A 20,365-nucleotide genomic window follows, 5' to 3' on the forward strand; every position below is an offset into this window, starting at 1 on the left:
AACAATTTTTCAATTATTCGATATGTTGGTGGTGATCTACAGGTGGTCAAATGTGGCTTGATCTATATCATTGTGTATAGCCGTATTCACATAATTTCCTAATTTACCTAGGGGAGAGGTAATAATCATGATATTGACTGGCCTTGAGGGAGATACCAGATAAATACTGCCCGCACTGAAAGAAAATTCCCTCGTCTTCGACTCGGGCAATATTCTTTCATTTTGGGTAATATTTTCTGGTATCTCCCTCGAGGCCAGGGGTGGGATTCTTAGGACTGTCATTGTGTCAATTTCTGATTATTCTACTCTACAATACACAGTAACTGCTTCACAAATATAGTCATCCCCGCAATAATTATAAGATCAATTTTTGATAATGCCTAATGGGTCAGCAATACCAATAAATAATGTACAATACACATTACAAAATATATCCATTGACTGCGTCCGTATACTCGTCTTACCCAGCAGTAATTATTAGATAATGAAATCAAATATTGTTGAGGGACTTTCCATCCCGCGATCCGATCGATCCAGTGGCCATGAGACGGACGCGCGTAGTACGTACACGTGTACGTGTGCACGTGGTGGTACGCGGCCGGTTGGTTTGCATACAATCTTTTGGTTGGTGATCGATCGTGAATGTACAGTGCCAAAACAGCTAACGTTACAGCACGGGGTTTAGGGCTAATTCTACTGCTTCAAGTTGTGCTGGTTCGTGTGATCATATGAGCAGGTCTGGTAAGTTTGAAGTCTCAGCGAATTTTAAAAGATTTTATACACGTTTTATCCCTGATATAGCTTCAAATTCGTAAAATGTGATGCCCGTTCTGAAATTCTGATTCTGCCAGTAAAATTGTTTTGTGTTGTGTGGTGTGTTTGTGTTAGACAACTTTATGGGACTTGTTCGATTAGGAAACTTCTCAGAGTCTTTCGCGAAATTGAATTATCACGATTTCTTCTCTATTCAGGTTCCTCGTTCTTTCTTGTATTTAGATGTGTCTTTTTAATTGATTGTTTACTTTTCAGGATCTATATTCGGCCGGATAAACTGCTGTTGACTGAATTCAGAACTTCCGAAAGTGTACAAATCTCGCGCGCTGATCAAAGATTGCGGTGTGCAAAGTGGGCGTCAAGTGTAGGCCCAACAGCTACTCTGGGACTACTACAGCGAGCAGCGGCAGCGGCCGCGACCACATGTCTGCAACCGGGTCAGCCAGCTCCAGGCGGCGAGGGACTTGGCGAGAAAAAGTGACATCGAGAAAAAGGCAGCGCACTCGCGGTGTATCATTTTGTACCGTGCATCCCGTGGCTCTCCTACGTACACAGTTGTAGCATGAGTGTTGAATGCATGAGTCAGTCCGCTGTCGTCAACAGTTCGAGCAGTCTATCGTCCGCAGGCACGATTTCAAGCATGGAAACCATTCCAACCCAGGATGTTGCTGAAACGGATTATGACTTTACAGAGGAGAAAAACACAGTTTGGGCCCGTCTGTATCCAGTTGGGAAATGTTTTAAGAGTGTAGGTGAGTACTAGAGTAGGCAGAGTGGGAATCAAAATTTTTCACAAATTATATCATGAAGTTCAAGTTCAAGATGGCATGGCCAATGGCAATTACAATAGTCAATACAATGAATGATCCATATTGTGACATGGTCATGGATGATAAAGAGCTAAATTTACTACGAGCTGTAGTGTAGTCAGTCACTGTACTGATAGCTAGTGTAAAAGTAGTGTACCTGGCTGTATGAACTCAGTGTAAAGTTTAAAGGGGATGGGCATTATCACGAGTCCCCACTCCATTCACCGCCATCCATTTCGTCGTAGCCAGGACAGGGACTTCCTTCAACCTCCATAGGGCATAGAATCTAGACTTTGCACATAGTGGAGATGCACACGCAGAACGAGAGGGGACCGATATCACGATTTGGCCAGGGGATGCAGGATGGCTAGTAAACTGATCAGTGGGAATAAGTGCCCCAAAGTGGGAATGCTGGGGATGATTGTACCAATCCTTGTGGGATTCATTTAAGAGTACATCCTAGAGTAAAAGCCCCAATTTTCGGACACTTAAGCTTTTTTGCAATATTTGTTCAACTCAGATAATCCTCTACAAAATATAATAATGTATGTTAGATATATCAACCTACTTTTTCCCCAATATTGATTTTGTTTAATAGATCATAAAATTTCACAGAATCCCCAAATATTATCACCTTGTCAATTCCCCAAAATTCGGCCAGCCTCTCCAAAATTCGGACACGCGCGCAATGTCAATACGCATACAAGGCCGCTGAAAAATCCGCGCGCGCCATACCTTGTTGGCACAAGGTTGCATCGGGAACATTGCGGCGCCCGTTCGTGTCTGAATTTTGGGGACTCTGCACTTGCATTCAAGTACGTACCTACCTGTATAGTACAATGGGTGGTTCCTTAGCCTCCTGTAGCAACCTTGAAGAGCCTTGGCTGCAGTATGAATGCTACAGATTTCAAAAAGCGGCTTTTCTGCCAATCCTGAAGTATATCACTGAAGGTCATTGCCAGCTAACATAAACCAGCCATCCTGACTCACAATGAGTCAGGATGATTATCACAAGTCACACAGCTGTAGAACTCTGACAGCATTTTAATGAACACTTCAAAATGCTATTGGTATTTGCATTGGCTCTGATCTAGCATTCATTGAGTATTCGTATTATTTTTTTTTTGGTGGTGTTTGTGTGTGTGTGTGTGTGTGTGTGGGTATGTGTACAATGTACAGCTGTATATCTGTGTGCTGTCACAATACACAAAGTCCTGTCATCATGTACAGGGTGCTACAAACACATTTGCCTGTTTGCCCTGGCAACCCAAACTCTTTGTAGGGCAAGTGATACAAATGGACATTTTCCTGTTGAATGGAGCCCTTTTTAGACATGTGAGAAAATATCTTCTACAATGTCTTGATACACACAGGTTGTATCAATCTTCCATAGATGCAGATCTACAGCTTTACCCTGAAGACTCTTCTAATCCTTTCATTGTATGATGAACATACATCATGATTTGATATCATCATTATCATGATAGATACAGGACTGGAACTTGAATGGTATGGTACTTACCTCCTCATGAAGTGCCTGTGGAAGTGAGCTTCATGCTACAGTACAGGGGCATTACAAGAAGTACAGATAAAGTGTAATGATTATAATACATTGCTCAAATGCCTTCTTTTGACATCTTGTTTTCATGCCAGATTTTGTGGAGCCAAAGGACGAATACCTTTTTGGGAGGGACCCCCAGTGTGACATCTGCTACAATGGGCCAGAAATCAGCAAGAATCCCTGCTATCAGACCCTCTCCAAGACCCACTTCAGAATATTCAAGGCGAGTTTGAATACATATATATCATGTACCCATTGAGACAAATGAGTTTTATTGACGGAAGAGGCATGCAACCATGAGCCTCGTTATAAATTCAGGAATCTCTTTCTCTCCACCAATATTCACTAGCATATCACTCTGCATGACGATATTTTAGAGATGGAGAGTAGCCAAACTGTTGGTAAACAAGTTGTGCTTTACTGGATGTTTCATAAAAGTTTGATATTTGACACTCGGACAGGAGACTGTTTGAGTGTAATAGTAACAGATGGTAAGTCTGTATTACTACACCTCCCTCCATGAGTTTTTGTATTGTGGCAATGACCATTTAAGAGGATGAAGGGGAAATGTCAGTTTTTAATGAATATGTGCTTTTCAATTTCATGCATGTATTGAATATGCCATTTCCATTTTCTTGTGCCAAATGGTTGCCGACCATTTCACTCGTCCACATAGTTTGAGCTCATCTCGTTGCTAGTTTCACAGTGTGAATGTTATGATGTCACGTAAATTAAATTTTGATGCAAACCGACCCCAGACCAGAGGTTTTGTCACCCACTTGATATCCGTCTGACCAAAAATCAAGGCTAAGAGATAATCCTCCTGAGACATATTCTACAATATGATAATGGATAGATGCTTGAGAAGGAGGAGGAAGTGCGGTTTGTTCATATCAGTGAGGCACTTGTGTATTTCTGTAGTAGTCCACTATAAAAGAACATGCATAACATTGAAGGAAAGGATGAATAGGGAGGCAACATCAAAGAAGATAAGGAACACCAGAAGGATAAAGAAAGGGAAAGAGTGAAAAAAGCAACAGCAAGGAAAGGGGGGGGGGGGGGTTGCTGAGCAAACAGAGAGCCCTTAAGATGTACCAGGAGGAGGCAACAAAAGGAAGTAATCAAACATATCAAAGTATATACACACACAGTAATGGCAAAAATGACAATGAAATAACAGTAATAAAAAAAATAGAATATATATATTGATAAAAGAAAGGAAATAAAGCACATGTGAAAAACTAGGGGAGAGAAAATTGTATACATGTATGTAGATAAGCAGGCAGGGCATAATAAGCACAAGTATGATAAACAAACAAACCTAGTGTGTGTATGACTCGCTAAATATACTTGTATGTGACGTATACAGTAGATGCAATGCCTGTGGGATTTTTCTTAAAACTTAGTGCATAATATGTGGGCAAGTCCAAGCTATTTTGCACCAGTAACGCGTGGGACATCACAAGAAGATTTAGCCCTATATTGCACTGTTAAGATTGAAACTTCATATGTTGGGCTGCTTTTGGTAGCTAGTAGGTATCTTCGTTCAAAACAATTTAGAAATAATGAGAATCATGCGTTCAGTATTTAATTTATGCAAATTTATTCTCCAGTAACGCGTGGGACCAGAAAGATTGTCCTTTTTTTCTTCTTTTACTTTTTATCTCAATTATTGTGACTACAAAATCATTACAAACATCTTTTTCTACAACAATAACTGTACCTGAAACAAAATATTTCAGAAAAAATCATGAAACTGTTTTCTCTCAAGGTCATTTATAGAAAGATAGGTATAGTAATGCGTGGGACAAGTAACGCGTGGGAAATTTTTGTCACTATGAATATTGTGATGTGAATTGCACTTTTACTGAAAAGAAACTCTAATATGTGGTACTATTTATCTAAATAGATGTATTTCTATTAAATTCTTGCAAATTTCAATGATTTAGACCCACCAGAACAATAGATATAATAAAAAATATGAAATGCCTTTGTTATCCTTCATTTTTTGACATTTGACTTTGAATGTGACCTTGAAAATAGCATGCAATGATCTTTTGTGAATTATTCATCCAAAGTAAAACTTTTCACCAAATTTCAAGTCAGAATTCAGAAAATTACAAAAAATCCCTCAATAATGTACACATTTCCCATAGAAGACTAAGATTTAGTACACTTCCACTGACTTGTACACAAATCGTCCCACGCGTTACTGAAATGTCCCACGCGTTACTAAACCTAATTACTGTACATATGTAAAAATTGCAAGTATGAGATTTATCAGACTAACTTTTTATCTCTTGGATATGATTAGGTCCATTGTGAATTTGGTCTTTTGAAAGTTTCAAGTCAATTAAATCATTAACTTTTATGCAAATGAGAAATAATGACCTAAAAAAGTAACGCGTGGGACATGCTAATTTTGGCCTGTCCCTCATTTGCATATTCAATCAGTTGAGAAACTGAAAATCACAGTCATGATAACTTGTTATTCAGACTTAAAGATAAAAGTTTTGGTATTACCTCAAAAGTTTCCCTGAATTTCCTTGTCTTATAGTTTGTGTTTCAGGTTAAAGTACCTTTCATATAACTAACACTGTGAGACTTACTCGCCCCAAAGTGCTCTCATGTCTTAGTAATCATGCAATAATGGTTTCGTACCAGAGCCGCCGCCGTACAGCGGCAAGGTAGTACACGTATTGTACGAAACCATTAATGCATGATAACTGCGACCAGCAGCGTGCAGCCCCATACGCATACTGAGTAGCTAACTGTGACCAGCAGCCCTATACGCATAGCTAAATGGGGCTTCGCATTGTAGCTTACAGGATCATGACAGATTTAGAATTGCGGGTAAATATCAACTTAAAATCCAAAAATTTCTTCAATTTGAAGACTTACCAGTTAAGTTTAAGTATATTTTAAAACAAGCTTCGGGCAACGTTTGGTTTTGCCAATAGTCCCTTTCTGTTTGAATTGATGACTGAATGTGACTCGGTCGAGAGGACCTTGGGAGAGCTACACTGAATTGACGGCCAGTGCATGCGCACACAAACATCTTATCCGTTCATGGATTTGAAATTTGTCCGCATGTGATGTGTGCGTATGCGCTGACCGTAGTAATCAGTGTACAATATATGTAGCTCTCCCAAGGTCCTCTCGACAGAGTCACATTCAGTCATCAATTCAAACAGAAAGGGACTATTGGCAGAACCAAACGTTGCCCAAAGCCTGTTTTCAAGACTTCAACTTAATTGGTAAGTCTTCAAATTGAAGAATTTTTTAGATTTTAAGTTGATATTTACCCGCGATACTAAATCTGTCATGATCCTGAATGCTACAATGCGAAGCCCCATTACGCTATGCGTATGGGGCTGCTGGTCGCAGTTAATTGCATGATTACTAAGAAATGAGAGCACTTTGGGGCGAGTAAGTCTCACAGTGTTAGTTATATGAAAGGTACTTTAACCTAAAACACGGAAATTCAGGGAAACTTTAGAGGTACCAAAACTTTTTATTATCTTTAAGGTCACCATAATATTTTCATAAAAACTTGTAAAAATTATTATATATATTTTAAAATGCAGAATTTTTGAATGTCCCACGCGTTACTCTAAATTTTAATTTATGCAGATTTATTTATTTATTGCTGGTTATGCGGAAGGATTTTTACTTTTTCTTTTTGAAATTCATGTATTTTAACCTTCTTAGCTTTAAAATGATACCAAGTTTATGTAGATTGACCCATTTTGAATTTTCAGTCTTGTGTGATCAAATACAGTGTAGCTTGGACTTGCCCATGTATATCTACCCAATAGAGATTCCTTCTGAATTTTTTTTTTTTTTTTTTTTTTTTTTTTGCCAAAAGGTCAAAAGCCAGGTTAAAGGGTGTGTACAGTTCTGGTCGAGGTGAGGATTTAGCTTTTAACGTTTTGCGAGATATTCAGAAATCACTCTATGAGATATCAAAGAGCATGCAGTTCTAAGGGGTATCAAATGTTTATTCGATGAAAATCGGTTTTGAAATGGCTGAGATATCCAAAAACAAGGTGAAACAAAGAGATCCTAATAAAGTTGTGGCATGTCGCCTTTTATTATTAGCACTTTTTTGGATATCTCAGCCATTTGAAAACCAATTTTCATCAAATAAACGTTGAATCCTTCTTAAAATTACATGCTCTTTCATACTTCATAAGAGGTTTTTCATTATCTCACTTAGGAATGTTCAAAACATGAATCCCCACCTCAACCAGTACTGTACAGTCCCTTTAAAATGCCAAAATTTTACTATTAATTTTGTTATTAAAATTACACCTTTTCTCAATACCTTGCAAATTACTCTATGATGCACAAACTTAACCCTAAAAGGGCCAGGGGGCGGAATCCGCCCCCCTCGACGTTTCGCGCTATAATTCTGTAACGCGAGAAGGCCTCGTCGCGAGGCTTCTTGACTTTGTTTGTTCAAGTCTTGCGCAACTTTTGAGACCAAATTTGCGACGTCCGCGCATACTTTTGCGAAGCCACGCCCATTTTTGTAATGGAATGTCGCCCCAAATTGGGCACAATTTTGTGATTTTGTGTGCATTTCCTATGGAAAACAGTGCTCTGTCATGAAAGTCATAAAAACCTGATTGTTTTTACAATTAATCACTTTCATTGATTAGTTTTGTGCTAATTATGGTAGAAAAGTGGTCAGTGACAATTTCCAATAAAAAACAAAAGTTGAAAAACAAAGAAATACATGAGAAATTCTGAAAACAATAAAATACATAAGAATTGAAATGAGTTTTGAAAGTTTTTGTGATGTACAATTGTTGAATATGCCAAAACAGATTTACAGATCAAAAATTAGACTCTCGATGCTTTTAATTAGGCTAAAATATGATCTTGAGCTTAATTTGCATAATTAAAATTAGAAATTGCTTGTTTCAAAAAATCTTATGACACAATATTGTAGATTATGACGCGGGTCTCACGCATGCCAAATTTCATCGCGATCGCACCACCGATGGCCGAGATCTCGGGGGGGGGGGGGGGGGGGGGGGGGCGGAATCCACCCCCCCCCCTGGTCTGAGCATAGCCAAAAAAAGCCCGGCCCCTTTAGGGTTAAAAGGGTCAAAAGTCAAGTAAAAATTCTCAAATCCCCAAATACCTGCTCTCTTAGACAATATTGCCATTCATTCTAAACCAAGTTCAAGGAAAGTGAACATTCAATACATTTGTGACAAACATGTCATTTCGATATTTTGCCATTTACTGTACTTGAAACTGTCAGCATACATTATCAAGACGTACATGGCTTGTACTATAGACTTCCTGGGAAAACCATGCATCATGGCGGAGGCACACCAGGCGCCATAGCGACATTTCTAGTTGAATGTCAAGATCAAAATGTATAACTACCTGAGCACCGTGGCCAGCTGCAATCCAACTTTGACGATATGATTTGGTGTTCTCAGTTGATTTTCAATGTGACTTTGAAACAGCTTTACATCCTCTGATACTTTGCTTCTGTTTTCTTGCTTTGCTTTTCTTTTTTTCTTTTTCAGGAGACTAAAGACCACTGCAGCTTCTACTTTATCGAAGATAAGAGCTCAAATGGGACATTTGTCAATGGAGAGAAACTTGGTAATAAGAAAGTTGCAGTACATTGTATATGCCAGATTATCTTCAGATGTCACTCTCTTTTTCTATCCCCATCCAAAAAGGGGAAAAAGAAGAAAAAAACAAAACAAAACCCAAAACGTACCTCCGTATGTGTTTACTATACTGGCTGGTATTAGAATGGCAATGGAAAAGTACTTCAAATCTTTGATGTTTTCTTCATTGTCACTTTTGTGATCAGTTCTACACATGTCAGTAAATTCAACACAATTGACAACACAAATGACAATGTTCTGCGCGAAAACAAGGTTAAATCAAATCTATTCACATAGAATGACAGATTTAACGTGAAAGTAAACGACCTGTGAAACTTTGATTCTCCAACATTTATGTGATCATAACTCTGCAATTTCTTTAGTGTTCCTTGATTTGCTGCTGCTTTTATTTTTCTGCTTTCTTAATTCTATAGGTATAGTGGAATTTATTCTTTAAGTATTTGTTTTGCCATCATAGTATACTTTCATTGCTCTGTGGAGTGTAATATCAATGCAACTTACCTTCTTTCCTCATCCTCCATGTAATCTCATTCACTTGTTTTTGTTTTTTTTTCTTTCTCTTGTTCACAGGTAAAGGACGGAAGCAAGTCCTAAACAATAATGATGAAATTGCCTTGTCTATGCCCAAGAACAAAGGTGAGAGTCTTTGATTTATGCTAGCTGTATATGGTTGACAAATGTGATTTATTTATTATTCTAAACTTTGCAAAATCAGTGGAAGTGCTATTGCTACTGGCAACAAGTTTTCCAACAAACCTTTGTGAACTTGGTGGGGAATAAAGTCGTACATGAGGTGTATGTTATGGCCCAAGCTGTATGCGATCTGCTTTGCCATTGTGACTATCTGCACTTTTAGACCTCAGTTACTCTCCAATTTTGGACCTCTGCTATCTTGTACAGTTCAAGTTCAATCTTCCTACCTTGAAACAAAACTTCGAAATCAGTTTTACCTTGTGCAGACAACATACATTGTCACCACAAGCCCACACTTTAGACATTGTTGTTAGAAGCAACCTCTGTGTACTTTCTTCTTCCAAATGCAGCATATGTCTTCATGGATACATCAGACTCGGACCAAAGCAGTCTTCCAGAAGCACTGAGGGAGAAGTACATCATGTCCAAGCTTCTAGGAAGGTCAGTGTCCAGTCACATGCTGCAGAGCTGCACAGTTCTGTAAATGTGGAAATTTTCGCGGTGTTGAAATTTTTCGCGCATTTTACGCGACCAGGAACTAGCACGAAAATAAAAGCAGCCGAATATTTTTGCTTGCCATTATGTTCCAGATGTTGATGTCTTGATTCCGCTGAATTAAACACACGCGAAACTTCACTTACCTGGCCGAGCGCGAAAAATTAATCACGTGAAAATATCCACTTCTACAGAAACCCATTTTCTCTACTGGTCCAACCAGTCTGTTGGACCAGTAGGCACCCATTTTTTTTTTTCTATTTTTTTTTTACTTGTCCATTCCTGAAAAAGTTACTGGTCCAACAGTGATTTTTACTGGTCCTGTACTGTTGGACCAGTGCCGGTGTGCAAGCCTTGCATAATGGATGATTTTGTTCTTGCATTCTGCAGTTGAGACTTCAGCAAATGATGAAATGGATCTTTACAAAGTGTATTCTGTCTCAGTGACAGGGTCATTGACAATAACAACAACAGAAAAGAAATAACGTTGGTGTTTTCGTTGATTTTCTTGATTTCATATTTGATGGAGTTTGACCCTGTATTAACATTTCTTATATTCTTGTACTCTGGTGCATTTCAGGGGAGCATGTGGACAGGTGAAACTGGCCTTTGAAAAGGGAAATTGCCGGAAAGTGGCCGTCAAGATCATAGAGAAGAAGACATTCTCCATGGGGGGCACCATGGTGCGGGTAAGATTGCCAGTTTTATTTTTATTTTTCATTTTACTGTTACTTTCCTGGAATAAGATTGTGTGATTGATCTGCATTATAATAAACATCAATGGAAGAGACCATATTAATGATCTCATTCTAACAGCAGAAAATAAAAAGAATGCCTTCACTTTCTCAGTAAAATATTTCCCTTTATTCTAATGCGATCGTTAGGTTCACTTTCAAAAGCCAATGTCATTGTCTTTTATCTCTGTCATCTTATAATTTAAACTGGTCAGAGAGGTCCAATAATCAAACTGCTCTCAGAAATAGTTATTACATGTAGTATTGTTTGACATTTTGTAGGAACCCAATTGATCTGGCATATCATGGCTGCCTTCTTTTTGAATAGTGCACCTTTTAGACGCACAATGATATTTTTGCCAATCCTATCAACCTGATTTGATGACAGAAAATATCATAAATTCTGCTGCTCTATGCCTGTTGCCATAGTGATTTGAAGCATTTTTTTGTTGTTTTTTTATGTCAATGCAGAATATGGAGAAGACTGTGATGGAAGAAGTGAGGATACTGAAGAGACTTCACCATGTAAGTTGATGATATGAATATTTCAGATTGTCACAGTGAATCTTTGCACTTCTATGGGATAGCATGGTGTCAGAAGTGTTGTTGGAATAGACTGGTCATCTTCCATAGTCACTGCCCAGAATTAGATGAATCCACCTTGCCTTTGTCAAATCCAATGTGACCAGAAAAATTCGAAGAGTTTTTTTTTACTTAAATAGTAGAATTAACATATGTTTATCCATCCGGATAATTGTTCTTTTCTGACTTAGCCCTTTTTTTTTTTTGACTCTTGCAAGAATGATTTAGGCTAGGTTGACTGTATTTTCTTCTTACTTTTTGTTGTATTGGATCCGGCATTAAATAAGTGCTGGGATTGAAGGCATGCACACTGGGTTCATACTGTAAAACCAGAACCATTTGCAGTATGAAACTTTTGTGAATTGGAGCTTTTTACTTTCGCAAATCTTGGCTACTCACAAAATTTGCGAAAGTTTCAAGCACACAGACATTTCTGGTTTTACAGTATTGAAGACTGGAGCAGGATCTTTGTTGTGTGGGTTCTCTGCTGTATGAGTACCTTACGAAGTTACCTTCAGCTTGTCTGGTGTGTGATGTACATGACAGAAAAGAAGAAGAAGAAAAAAAAAAACATCGCTGTGAAACTGAAACTTGTAAGAGTTATTCTTTGTTATGTATGCAAAATGTATTGGAAAATAATTAAGTGATGTTACATCGGTAGATACAGTTACCAGGAAGAGCAATAGGTGTTCTGTGCCAAGTCAGATTTTGTTTCATTCTTGGGATGCATCATAGGAAAAAAAAAAAAAAAAAAAGAAATAAATTGTAACAAAGTTTAAAAAAAAAAAAATGTTGGTACATATCCTGTTTTGTTTTGCTTTAGAGACACCGGAGAATGAAAAGTGATTGCAAAACAAATTTTATTTTAATAGATTCATACCAAACAAAAAGGCTTTTGGCCTGAAAAACTCCATAGTGTTGTACTGTTCATGCTTAAAAAGATAATAAAAAGTAAAAACAGAAATAGAAAATTCTATGACTTGAAGAAAAGCTGACTGCTCTTTTGTGTCTCTTATCCAGCCTTGTATTATAGGTATAGAAGACGTCTTTGATACTCCTGATGTCCTGTACATAGTACTAGAGTTGTAAGTATTTATATATTTTTTTTTTTCTGTGCCAAAAAAAAAGGGGGGGGGGAGGGGGCTGAGGTGTTAGCTTTAGGCCAGATTTACCATAGTACAGCTGTCTTAAAAAAGCCTTGTTGGTAGAGAATTTTCACACTGTAAGTCTACGTGTCTATGCTTATTGTGCTTGTGGCTGCATATATATTTGACTCAAGTGATGTCTTAACTAAAGATCCTTCACGAAATAAGAAGCAATTTACCAGTATGTTTCAGAGTAATACTCTGGGAATATTAAGTTACTACTATTAAATGGAAGGAACATTATTATATGTAACATCTTAGGAATTCTTTCTGCAAAGAAATGCATTTGCTCTAAATTATGGGATTCGATTTTGTTTCATTTCTGCATTCCTCTTTCATGCAAGATTATAACACAAAGTCATTTAAACAGCATAAGTTATTGAGTAATATTTGAATTTAACAGAGGAAGTACTTGGAAACGGCTAAATGATCAATCTTCGTGTGTAAATGTACAGCATTGTTTTTCTTGGTAATACATCATGAAAACAGGTACATGTGTCGTATGCATTGTATTATATTTATTGAAACTTTTTAAATTTCATGTATCTGCTGTTCTAGTGACCCATCTAGCAAATTTGAACGTAATAGACATGTAGGCGACCATTATCGTAACCAGATGCTTCAACAAGGATAATGGCCTACAAAAATATGTGTCCACAATTCTCATCGAACAATCTAATGATGGTATTTTTGGGGCATATCAAAACCCTTGGGTTACTGATCTGTTTATCCTCGACAGCGTACTGTATACGCCATATATTTAGTGAGTCTAATTTTTCAGGGATCGGAATTTCCCAACTACGTTGTGAGAAGTTAAATTCGCAATTGTGGAGGACAGTGCTGAATAAAGAAGGGTACGTGTGCACCTCACATTCATGTCGGGATCAGCGTTGATATTTTCACCTGTTTTTAAATTCGCAAATAGCATCTGACTTGCGAAATTCTTTGATGCCATGCACAAAACTATCACCCATGTCTTACATCCCTTGAGACATTTCTCTCAGCATGCCAGGAATATTCTCTTTAAGCTGTCAGTTCTCACTTGTTATGTATATCATATTCAATCCATCAGAGTTGAGGGTGGTGAGCTGTTTGACAGGGTGGTCAGTGTGGGGAAGTTTGAAGAACCACTGGCCAAGCTCTACTTCTACCAGATGGTGACAGCATGTAAGGTATGCATGGCTTCACCTGTGCTGTCATTGTCAAAGCTAAACGACTATTACTGCTTTTGGCTCATAAATCTCTCCTTGTTCACTGTTACAGTGAATGGGAATATTCATATTTGTTGTTGTTGCTTTTTAAAAAAATAATTTCCCCTTTCTTAGGCATGTAAAATTTGCCCTTGATATTTCTTGCCCAGAAAGCATGCAAAATCTGGACATTTTGGATTTGCTGTACATGCAATAACATACAAAAGCATCATATGATTTAAACAGTTATAAAGCGATTAATAGCATGCACTAATTGTACAATTTTCTTTTGATTGCTTTAAATTTCTCATCATTTTTAGTGTATTGTATTTTTCTCTGTGTGTTTGTGTATGTGTGCTTGAGGCAAGTATGGTTATGCTGCAAAAACAAGGATATATACTGGCTTTAGGTACTCCTGCTTGTCAAAAGCACATCAGTAGTAGGTTTTCTGTCGAAACTTCTTTTTTTTTAAACGAATGTGTCTTTTGTTCAGTTAGTTAAAAAAAAAAAGAAAGGAAGAAACTACAACATATCTCCCTGGGGCATTATCTCAGTCAAGTAAAATGCTAATTGATGATGATCTCCTCCACTTGTACCTTCAGATACAGGATATATGTTCTTTTATACACATAACTAACTCTATTCCACCTAGGTACTCTGTAAGTGCTCCTATTTATAGTTTGGTGAGAATGTTGTTGATTTGTTATAATCATGTTTCATTTGTACAAGTTGAAAATTGAAGGAAAAAAAAACAACAACAACTGAAATTGAATTGAATGAGAGGCTGCAGATTTGATCTTGCCAAGGAGCCTAGCACCTCCTTGATCTTACTTGGAAATGTTCATGGCGATTCATTTAAGTTTCTATAGGTGAATGTCACATTGATGTCACAGAAAGTAGACCTTCACTTTGTCAGAAATAGAGTTCAAATTGTGATATTTGCTGGATATACGTGTAGAGGTGCAGTCAAAGGAGAATCACAGCAAATATTGAGCGTTTGATATGAAGAAAGTGTGAGGCATTTTTTTTTTTTTTTTGGCTGACCTCACAAGTAATGGTACACAGATGGCTTATTCTAGATGTTCTTTGTGAAGAAAATCACCTGGGCTTGTGGCATTTTATGTTGCATTGTCTTGGAAGTATCATCTTTTAGATTCATTATTCACAGACCGTATGATAATGAGAATTTGCAGATGTATAGTATTCTGAAATGATTTTTTTTGTTTTTTTGTTTTTTTGTTGAGAGAAATGAAGCAAAAAAGAAAATCATGGCTTTGTCAAACTAATTGTTTTCTCTCTTCTACAGTACCTCCACGACAATGGTATAACACACAGAGATTTGAAGGTAAGAATACAAGTCTTAAAACCATTAATTCTTCATGAATGTTTATTTCTTGTAATTATGACATATGGGATATAAATGACATATGTGAATACACTGCATGTCATATTGCTAAGAGGTACTGTCAAGCAAGAAATATTTGTGGCATAAAAATTTTTGTGAATTGGAGCTGGTTGCCTTTTTTGTCACAACAAATTTTTTGGGAACATCACTGATATTCAGCGCATATAGTGTAGACAAGGACTGTGGCATGCATTGTAATTTCACAAATCTTGGCTCTCGCAGGGTGTGATATCAATGGCTGCCAAAACTTAGGTGCATTCATTCCAAGTTAATGGAGTATCATATATTGCGTTGCTATACATTGCCCCCCCCCCCCCCCCCCCCCGATTGTTATGATATAAGTCAAATGTATTTTGTGCAAAAGCTACTCCAGACAATGTTGCTTTAACTCCTTTTGGAAGCAGTGTAAAAGATGATATCTGCTCTCCGTCAGCCTCTGATTGGTTGATTACCCCCCTTGCACCCTGCCCGACAGCCGGAGAACCTCCTCCTCATGAACGACAGCAAGGAGACGGTCGTCAAGGTAACCGACTTTGGCCTATCCAAGTTTGTCGGGGAGCAGTCCCTGATGAAGACGCTGTGTGGTACACCCACCTACCTGGCCCCCGAGATTCTCACCAGCATGGGGATGGGGGGCTACACCAAGGCTGTGGACTGCTGGAGCCTGGGAGTCATCCTATACATCTGCCTGGCCGGCTACCCGCCTTTCTCCGATGAGATCAAGACCATGCCGCTGCAGGATCAGATCAAGAGGGGCTACTACAGTTTCCCCAAAAAGTACTGGGGCTCTGTCTCTGAGAACGGTGAGTAACATCAAGACTAGGCCTGGACTTTCCTCTCTTGCTTCCGTGTGGTAGACTTTGCTTCATTGTTAAGCCTGCCTCACATTTCTTGCAATAAGATGTCGCATCGCATAAGATTGCATGATGGCACACAGTGTGACGAGGTCTTGTGATGCATTAACCGGCAATTTTTGTAACATCTTGCAATGGAAAGAGCCACAGTGCGCAATATATCGCTCAGTGGTGCTTGGAAATGCAGCACAAGCTATCACAAGTCAAAATCGCGCATTGTGAGGCGGGCTTTATAAAATTGCATGGTTGGCATTGTGGCATGTGCACCGAAGCATAGGTTACATCAGATTTTATGCAGAATTTTCCTATAAATTCCATTTATTGTATCAAAACATGTCATGCTATACCAAGAAAGATATGAAGAGTTTGTTTGCAAAAACCGATAAGTCCTTATTTGCCAAATGGAGATATTTGCGATTAAAGGTCAAGAAAAATAAAGAGAATAATAAGAAAATTTTTGCTTCTTTTGACCATAACTTAAACAATGTATCTTTATATGTAGTGACCGATATATCATTTAAAAGGTATTATTTTGTACTTTATGACGGGGCCGTACTTCAAAATCTTAAAAAATGGACTTATCGGTTTTTGCAAACAAACTCTTCATATATTTGCCCCAGTGCTAGAGAAAATGCAAACAAACAAGAGACTTATTGAAAGCAAGAGAATATTAAGCAGAGAGGGGAAGGTTTTAGAAAAGGTGTGAATTTTCTTCAATTGGTCTCCCTCTACAAATGAAATTTGTAAGATCGCAACTGCTGACATGTAATTTAACGAACTTGTCGGAAAAAAAGATTTATTCTGCAAAGAAATAGTCTGTGAGTGACTTCTGAGGAACAGTTCTTTCGATTTGTTCTTGTATTTGTTTGCTGTTTCCCTGCCATTCACTATAGACTGTCTTCTCTTCTCCTCGTAATACATAATTACATTTGTAATTTACTAGTTAATGTGGCCATTATATCTCAGCTATTGACATGGTCAAGAAACTCCTGACTGTGGACCCCAAGCGACGGCTGACCACCCAGCAGGCCCTTGCTCACCCTTGGCTCGAAGACCAGGAGGTGATTGCCAGGGCGGAGCTCCTGATGTACCCCGGTAGAAACGGCTCCATGCCTCCACCAGCTGCTCCCGTGAGTATGACTTGGGCCCGTGCCAGACTGAGGCATGTGTTTTGATTTGAGCTTTAACCCTAACTAGGCCGAGCTATTTTAGGTAGATGATAGAGCTGAGGGGCTCTCTCGTGATCACGACAAAAATCGGCACACACATTGCCTGCGAAGTAATCTACAAAACTGTCAAGATGATTTTTCAAAAAGGAAAATATATTTTATGTCATGCATAATGTCTGCATGAAGTCGACTTTTTGCTAGAAATCACTAAACACCAATCCAGTTAATTGGCAGAAAATTGACTTGAAAGCGCAGTTGGCCTTGAAATTGTTCATGAATTCACACTTTTGAGCCATGTTTGGTCCAACATGCATGCATATATTCATGCATAACTTCAAAACCACGCACCTGGGCATCGCAAATTTGGTTTCAAAGGTTGCAGGAGACTTGAGGGAAAAAAGTCATGAAATATCGCACTGATAGCTTTTTGTGATGGTGACGTGTAGTCCGGAATGTTGAGTAGGGACCCCCCACGGCCTAGTAAGGGTTTAGCATTCTGTCGATGAGTGCCACTGATAAATGCACATACAGTTAACAACAAAATTATTCATACTCTGGGAAATTTTTGGTTTTGAGCAGATTTCTTACAAGTGAAGGATGGAGTGATGGTGATTGGGTGTTATATCTCAATATTTGTATTGTTATGCAAATGAGGTGAAACTGGAATTAATGTCAATTTATAGAGGACAAATAAGAGTAAATAGTTAACACCCAATCATCATCACTCCATCCTTCACTTGTATGAAATCTGCTCAAAACTAATAATTTCTCAGGGGTATGAATAATTTTGTTGTTAACTGTACATGTAATAGTGACTGCTATTTTCTGACAAGTACAGCAGGACATTTTATTTGAAAATGAAACAATTAAGTTATTTCTTCACCTGCGCCCCAGAACTGTTCATAGCTGCCCATCGTAAAACCACTTAACTGCATTTATATGTGGCCACTCTTGTGTGTGAGAGTGTATGTGTAGGTGTGATGTGTGAAAATGTGTAAATGTGTGTCTGTCTTTCTCATACACGTGTGTCATTCTTCTTCTAACTTCCTCTGCTATTAAATCTCTATGAAAACACAGTTACTCTGTTTGAAGTAATGTACAGTGGTGCAAAATAACTGTTCCCTTTTGTGAGTTAGGCTGATGTTGCAAGAATGCTGTAGGTTCCAAAGGGTTAAGAGATGCTGCCACAAGTGGTACTCTCCAATTTCAAGCGGTCATGTAGGATCCGGTTTTGATGGCTCTGGATACAATTGAGGCTGAGTTTTCACAAATCCTTGACTGGTATCCTGTGTCCCTGGATGATTTTTTTTTTTTCATTATTATTACTACAAGTGTTATACAAAATCCCTGTGATCAATCGCCTGAGGAGGATGCTTCTGTTGTAGGATGTTGCATACATGTAGCTATGGCTGAAATCCATAGGAACAGTTTTTAAAAGGAAAACTTACATGTATATCCGCACTTACGATGTGGTGTCTTGTCGATATGAAGAAACTACATCCTTTACATGCCCACTAGGAATGCCATTGCAGACCCGTGTTTAGGTATTTCATCTTACTCAGAATCTCTTTCTGTACAAATCCAAACAGGACAACAGGCACACTGCCAAATAATCTTGGCATGAAAAACATGTTGTTGTGAATGTGCAATGTATTCTAATGCCAACAGTTGGTAATAGTTTTTAAGATACTTTTACTGACTTATCAGTGCAGGCATTCAATGGCACCAGAATATCTCAGTAAGTTTTTGGTAAGGTACGCTCCCTCTCGTAATTTAAGATCAACTCAGAAAAATCTTCTCCAATGTCCTGCTATCACAACAAAGTTTTATGGTGAGCGATCTTTTGCTCATGCTGCTCCCATACTGTGGAACGCTGTTCCGTGTTATATAAAAGAAGCTCCCACAGTGTTAAAGTTTAAAACTGCTCTCAAGACATTTCTGTTCAAAAAGTATTATGAATGAGTTTGGTTTTGCATTTATGGTTCATACATCGTACACAACATTTCCTCTTTCTACTTTCATCCCTCTCCCTTAAAGCGCATAGAGACACCACGGTAGCGATATGCGCTATATAAGCATTGTGTGTTTTGTATATATATATATATATATATATATATATATAAATAATAAATACCAGAGAAACAATCTGTGGTTCTGTATATATATATATATAAATATGTGACCCGCTACAACAAAAGGATCCTAAAGTCGCTGACGGGCGAGCTAAGCATGGCCCAGAAAAATGCTATTTTCAGGCCTTTCCTTTGATCATTTAGCTTCAAAATTTCGGCAGATGATAGAAGATACATTAGACGACAAAATTATGTAAAAACAGAAATCCGAACATTTTGACAGATTTGGTGATCTGACTTCAAACTCGATTTTCTCGGCTCACCCGTCAGCGACTTTAGGATCCTTTTGTTGTAGCAGGTCACATATATAAGTATTGAAACAAGTTCATGTGGTTGACTGCAGGTTCATCCGTATTTATTGCAATAAATACAGATGAACCTGCAGTCAACCACGTGAACTTGTTTCGATACTTCTGTCTAAAGCTCTTCCTTTGAGGATATCAAGCACTCTTCATAGTAGGATAGAATCACCAAGTGTGTGTGTATATATATATATATGTATATGTGTATTCATTTTAGCTCAGAATGAATTGCCAGAAAAATACAAATGTAGCTTTTTAATTTAATCAAATTTGGCACACACTTTTGAGCCACCTTTGCATCCTATACAAGGTTCTTCCACAACAGAAAATTGCATTCTTTGACTCCATTGGCAAAGTTTGTTTTTTAACCTGTTGAAGACTAGTCTCGAATATTTTTGGGCTAGGGTGAATTGGAAATGCGTGATATTGGAAAATCAGTCTGTCTTCAATGGGTTAGGCTTAATATGCTCCCTTCCATTGGGTACTCTCTTTTTGCCTCTGCAGCCTGGATCCAAGAAGCGCCCTCGTGAGACAGGAGCCGGTGCTGAGGAGGGAAGCGACCACCCTGTCGGCCCCGGTGGCGAGAGCATGCGGAAAATGTCACGGAGCGACGACAGTGGCGAGGGTGGGAGCGGCGAGATGGAGGAGCCAAGTGGAAAGACTACGGAGCTTGGAAAAATCCTCTGATAGGACGGAGAAAAAGACTACAAATTTTGGTAGCTGATTGCACCAAATTCTTTCATCTCTGGAGTCAGTACACATCTCATGAGATTCCCCAGTGCCTCTGTCGTAGCAAGGACATCAGGCGCTGGCTTTGTCTGCTGTGGCCACAGTGCAAGAAGGTAGCTGGTCCAGTTTAA

At 38.4% G+C, this 20,365-nt stretch overlaps 1 protein-coding gene across 1 annotated transcript; it reads left to right on the top strand.

Annotated features, from left to right (window-relative positions):
- The first annotated feature begins 1,197 nt into the window (after window positions 1-1,197).
- On the top strand, window positions 1,198-20,365 carry LOC140227028 (serine/threonine-protein kinase Chk2-like). Its single transcript, XM_072307460.1, has 14 exons — window positions 1,198-1,226; window positions 1,342-1,526; window positions 3,237-3,367; window positions 8,694-8,772; window positions 9,375-9,440; window positions 9,848-9,938; window positions 10,573-10,681; window positions 11,198-11,251; window positions 12,329-12,393; window positions 13,526-13,625; window positions 14,950-14,988; window positions 15,524-15,851; window positions 16,869-17,032; window positions 20,010-20,365. The coding sequence occupies exons 1-14, from the start codon at window positions 1,198-1,200 to the stop codon at window positions 20,190-20,192; spliced, it is 1,623 nt and encodes a 540-aa protein (XP_072163561.1). The 3' UTR covers window positions 20,193-20,365.

Source organism: Diadema setosum, chromosome 4, assembly GCF_964275005.1.
Source record: "Diadema setosum chromosome 4, eeDiaSeto1, whole genome shotgun sequence".
Lineage (NCBI taxonomy): Eukaryota > Metazoa > Echinodermata > Echinoidea > Diadematoida > Diadematidae > Diadema > Diadema setosum.

What these genes read in the sequence shown, in the direction of transcription:
- LOC140227028 (XM_072307460.1), top strand. Translation starts at nt 1,198, where the DNA reads ATGTCTGCAACCGGGTCAGCCAGCTCCAG. An exon ending in ACCGGGTCAGCCAGCTCCAG is followed by an intron (nt 1,227 to 1,341) that starts GCGGCGAGGGAC and finishes TTGTAGCATGAG; the next exon opens with TGTTGAATGCATGAGTCAGT. An exon ending in CTGTACATAGTACTAGAGTT is followed by an intron (nt 12,394 to 13,525) that starts GTAAGTATTTAT and finishes TCAATCCATCAG; the next exon opens with AGTTGAGGGTGGTGAGCTGT.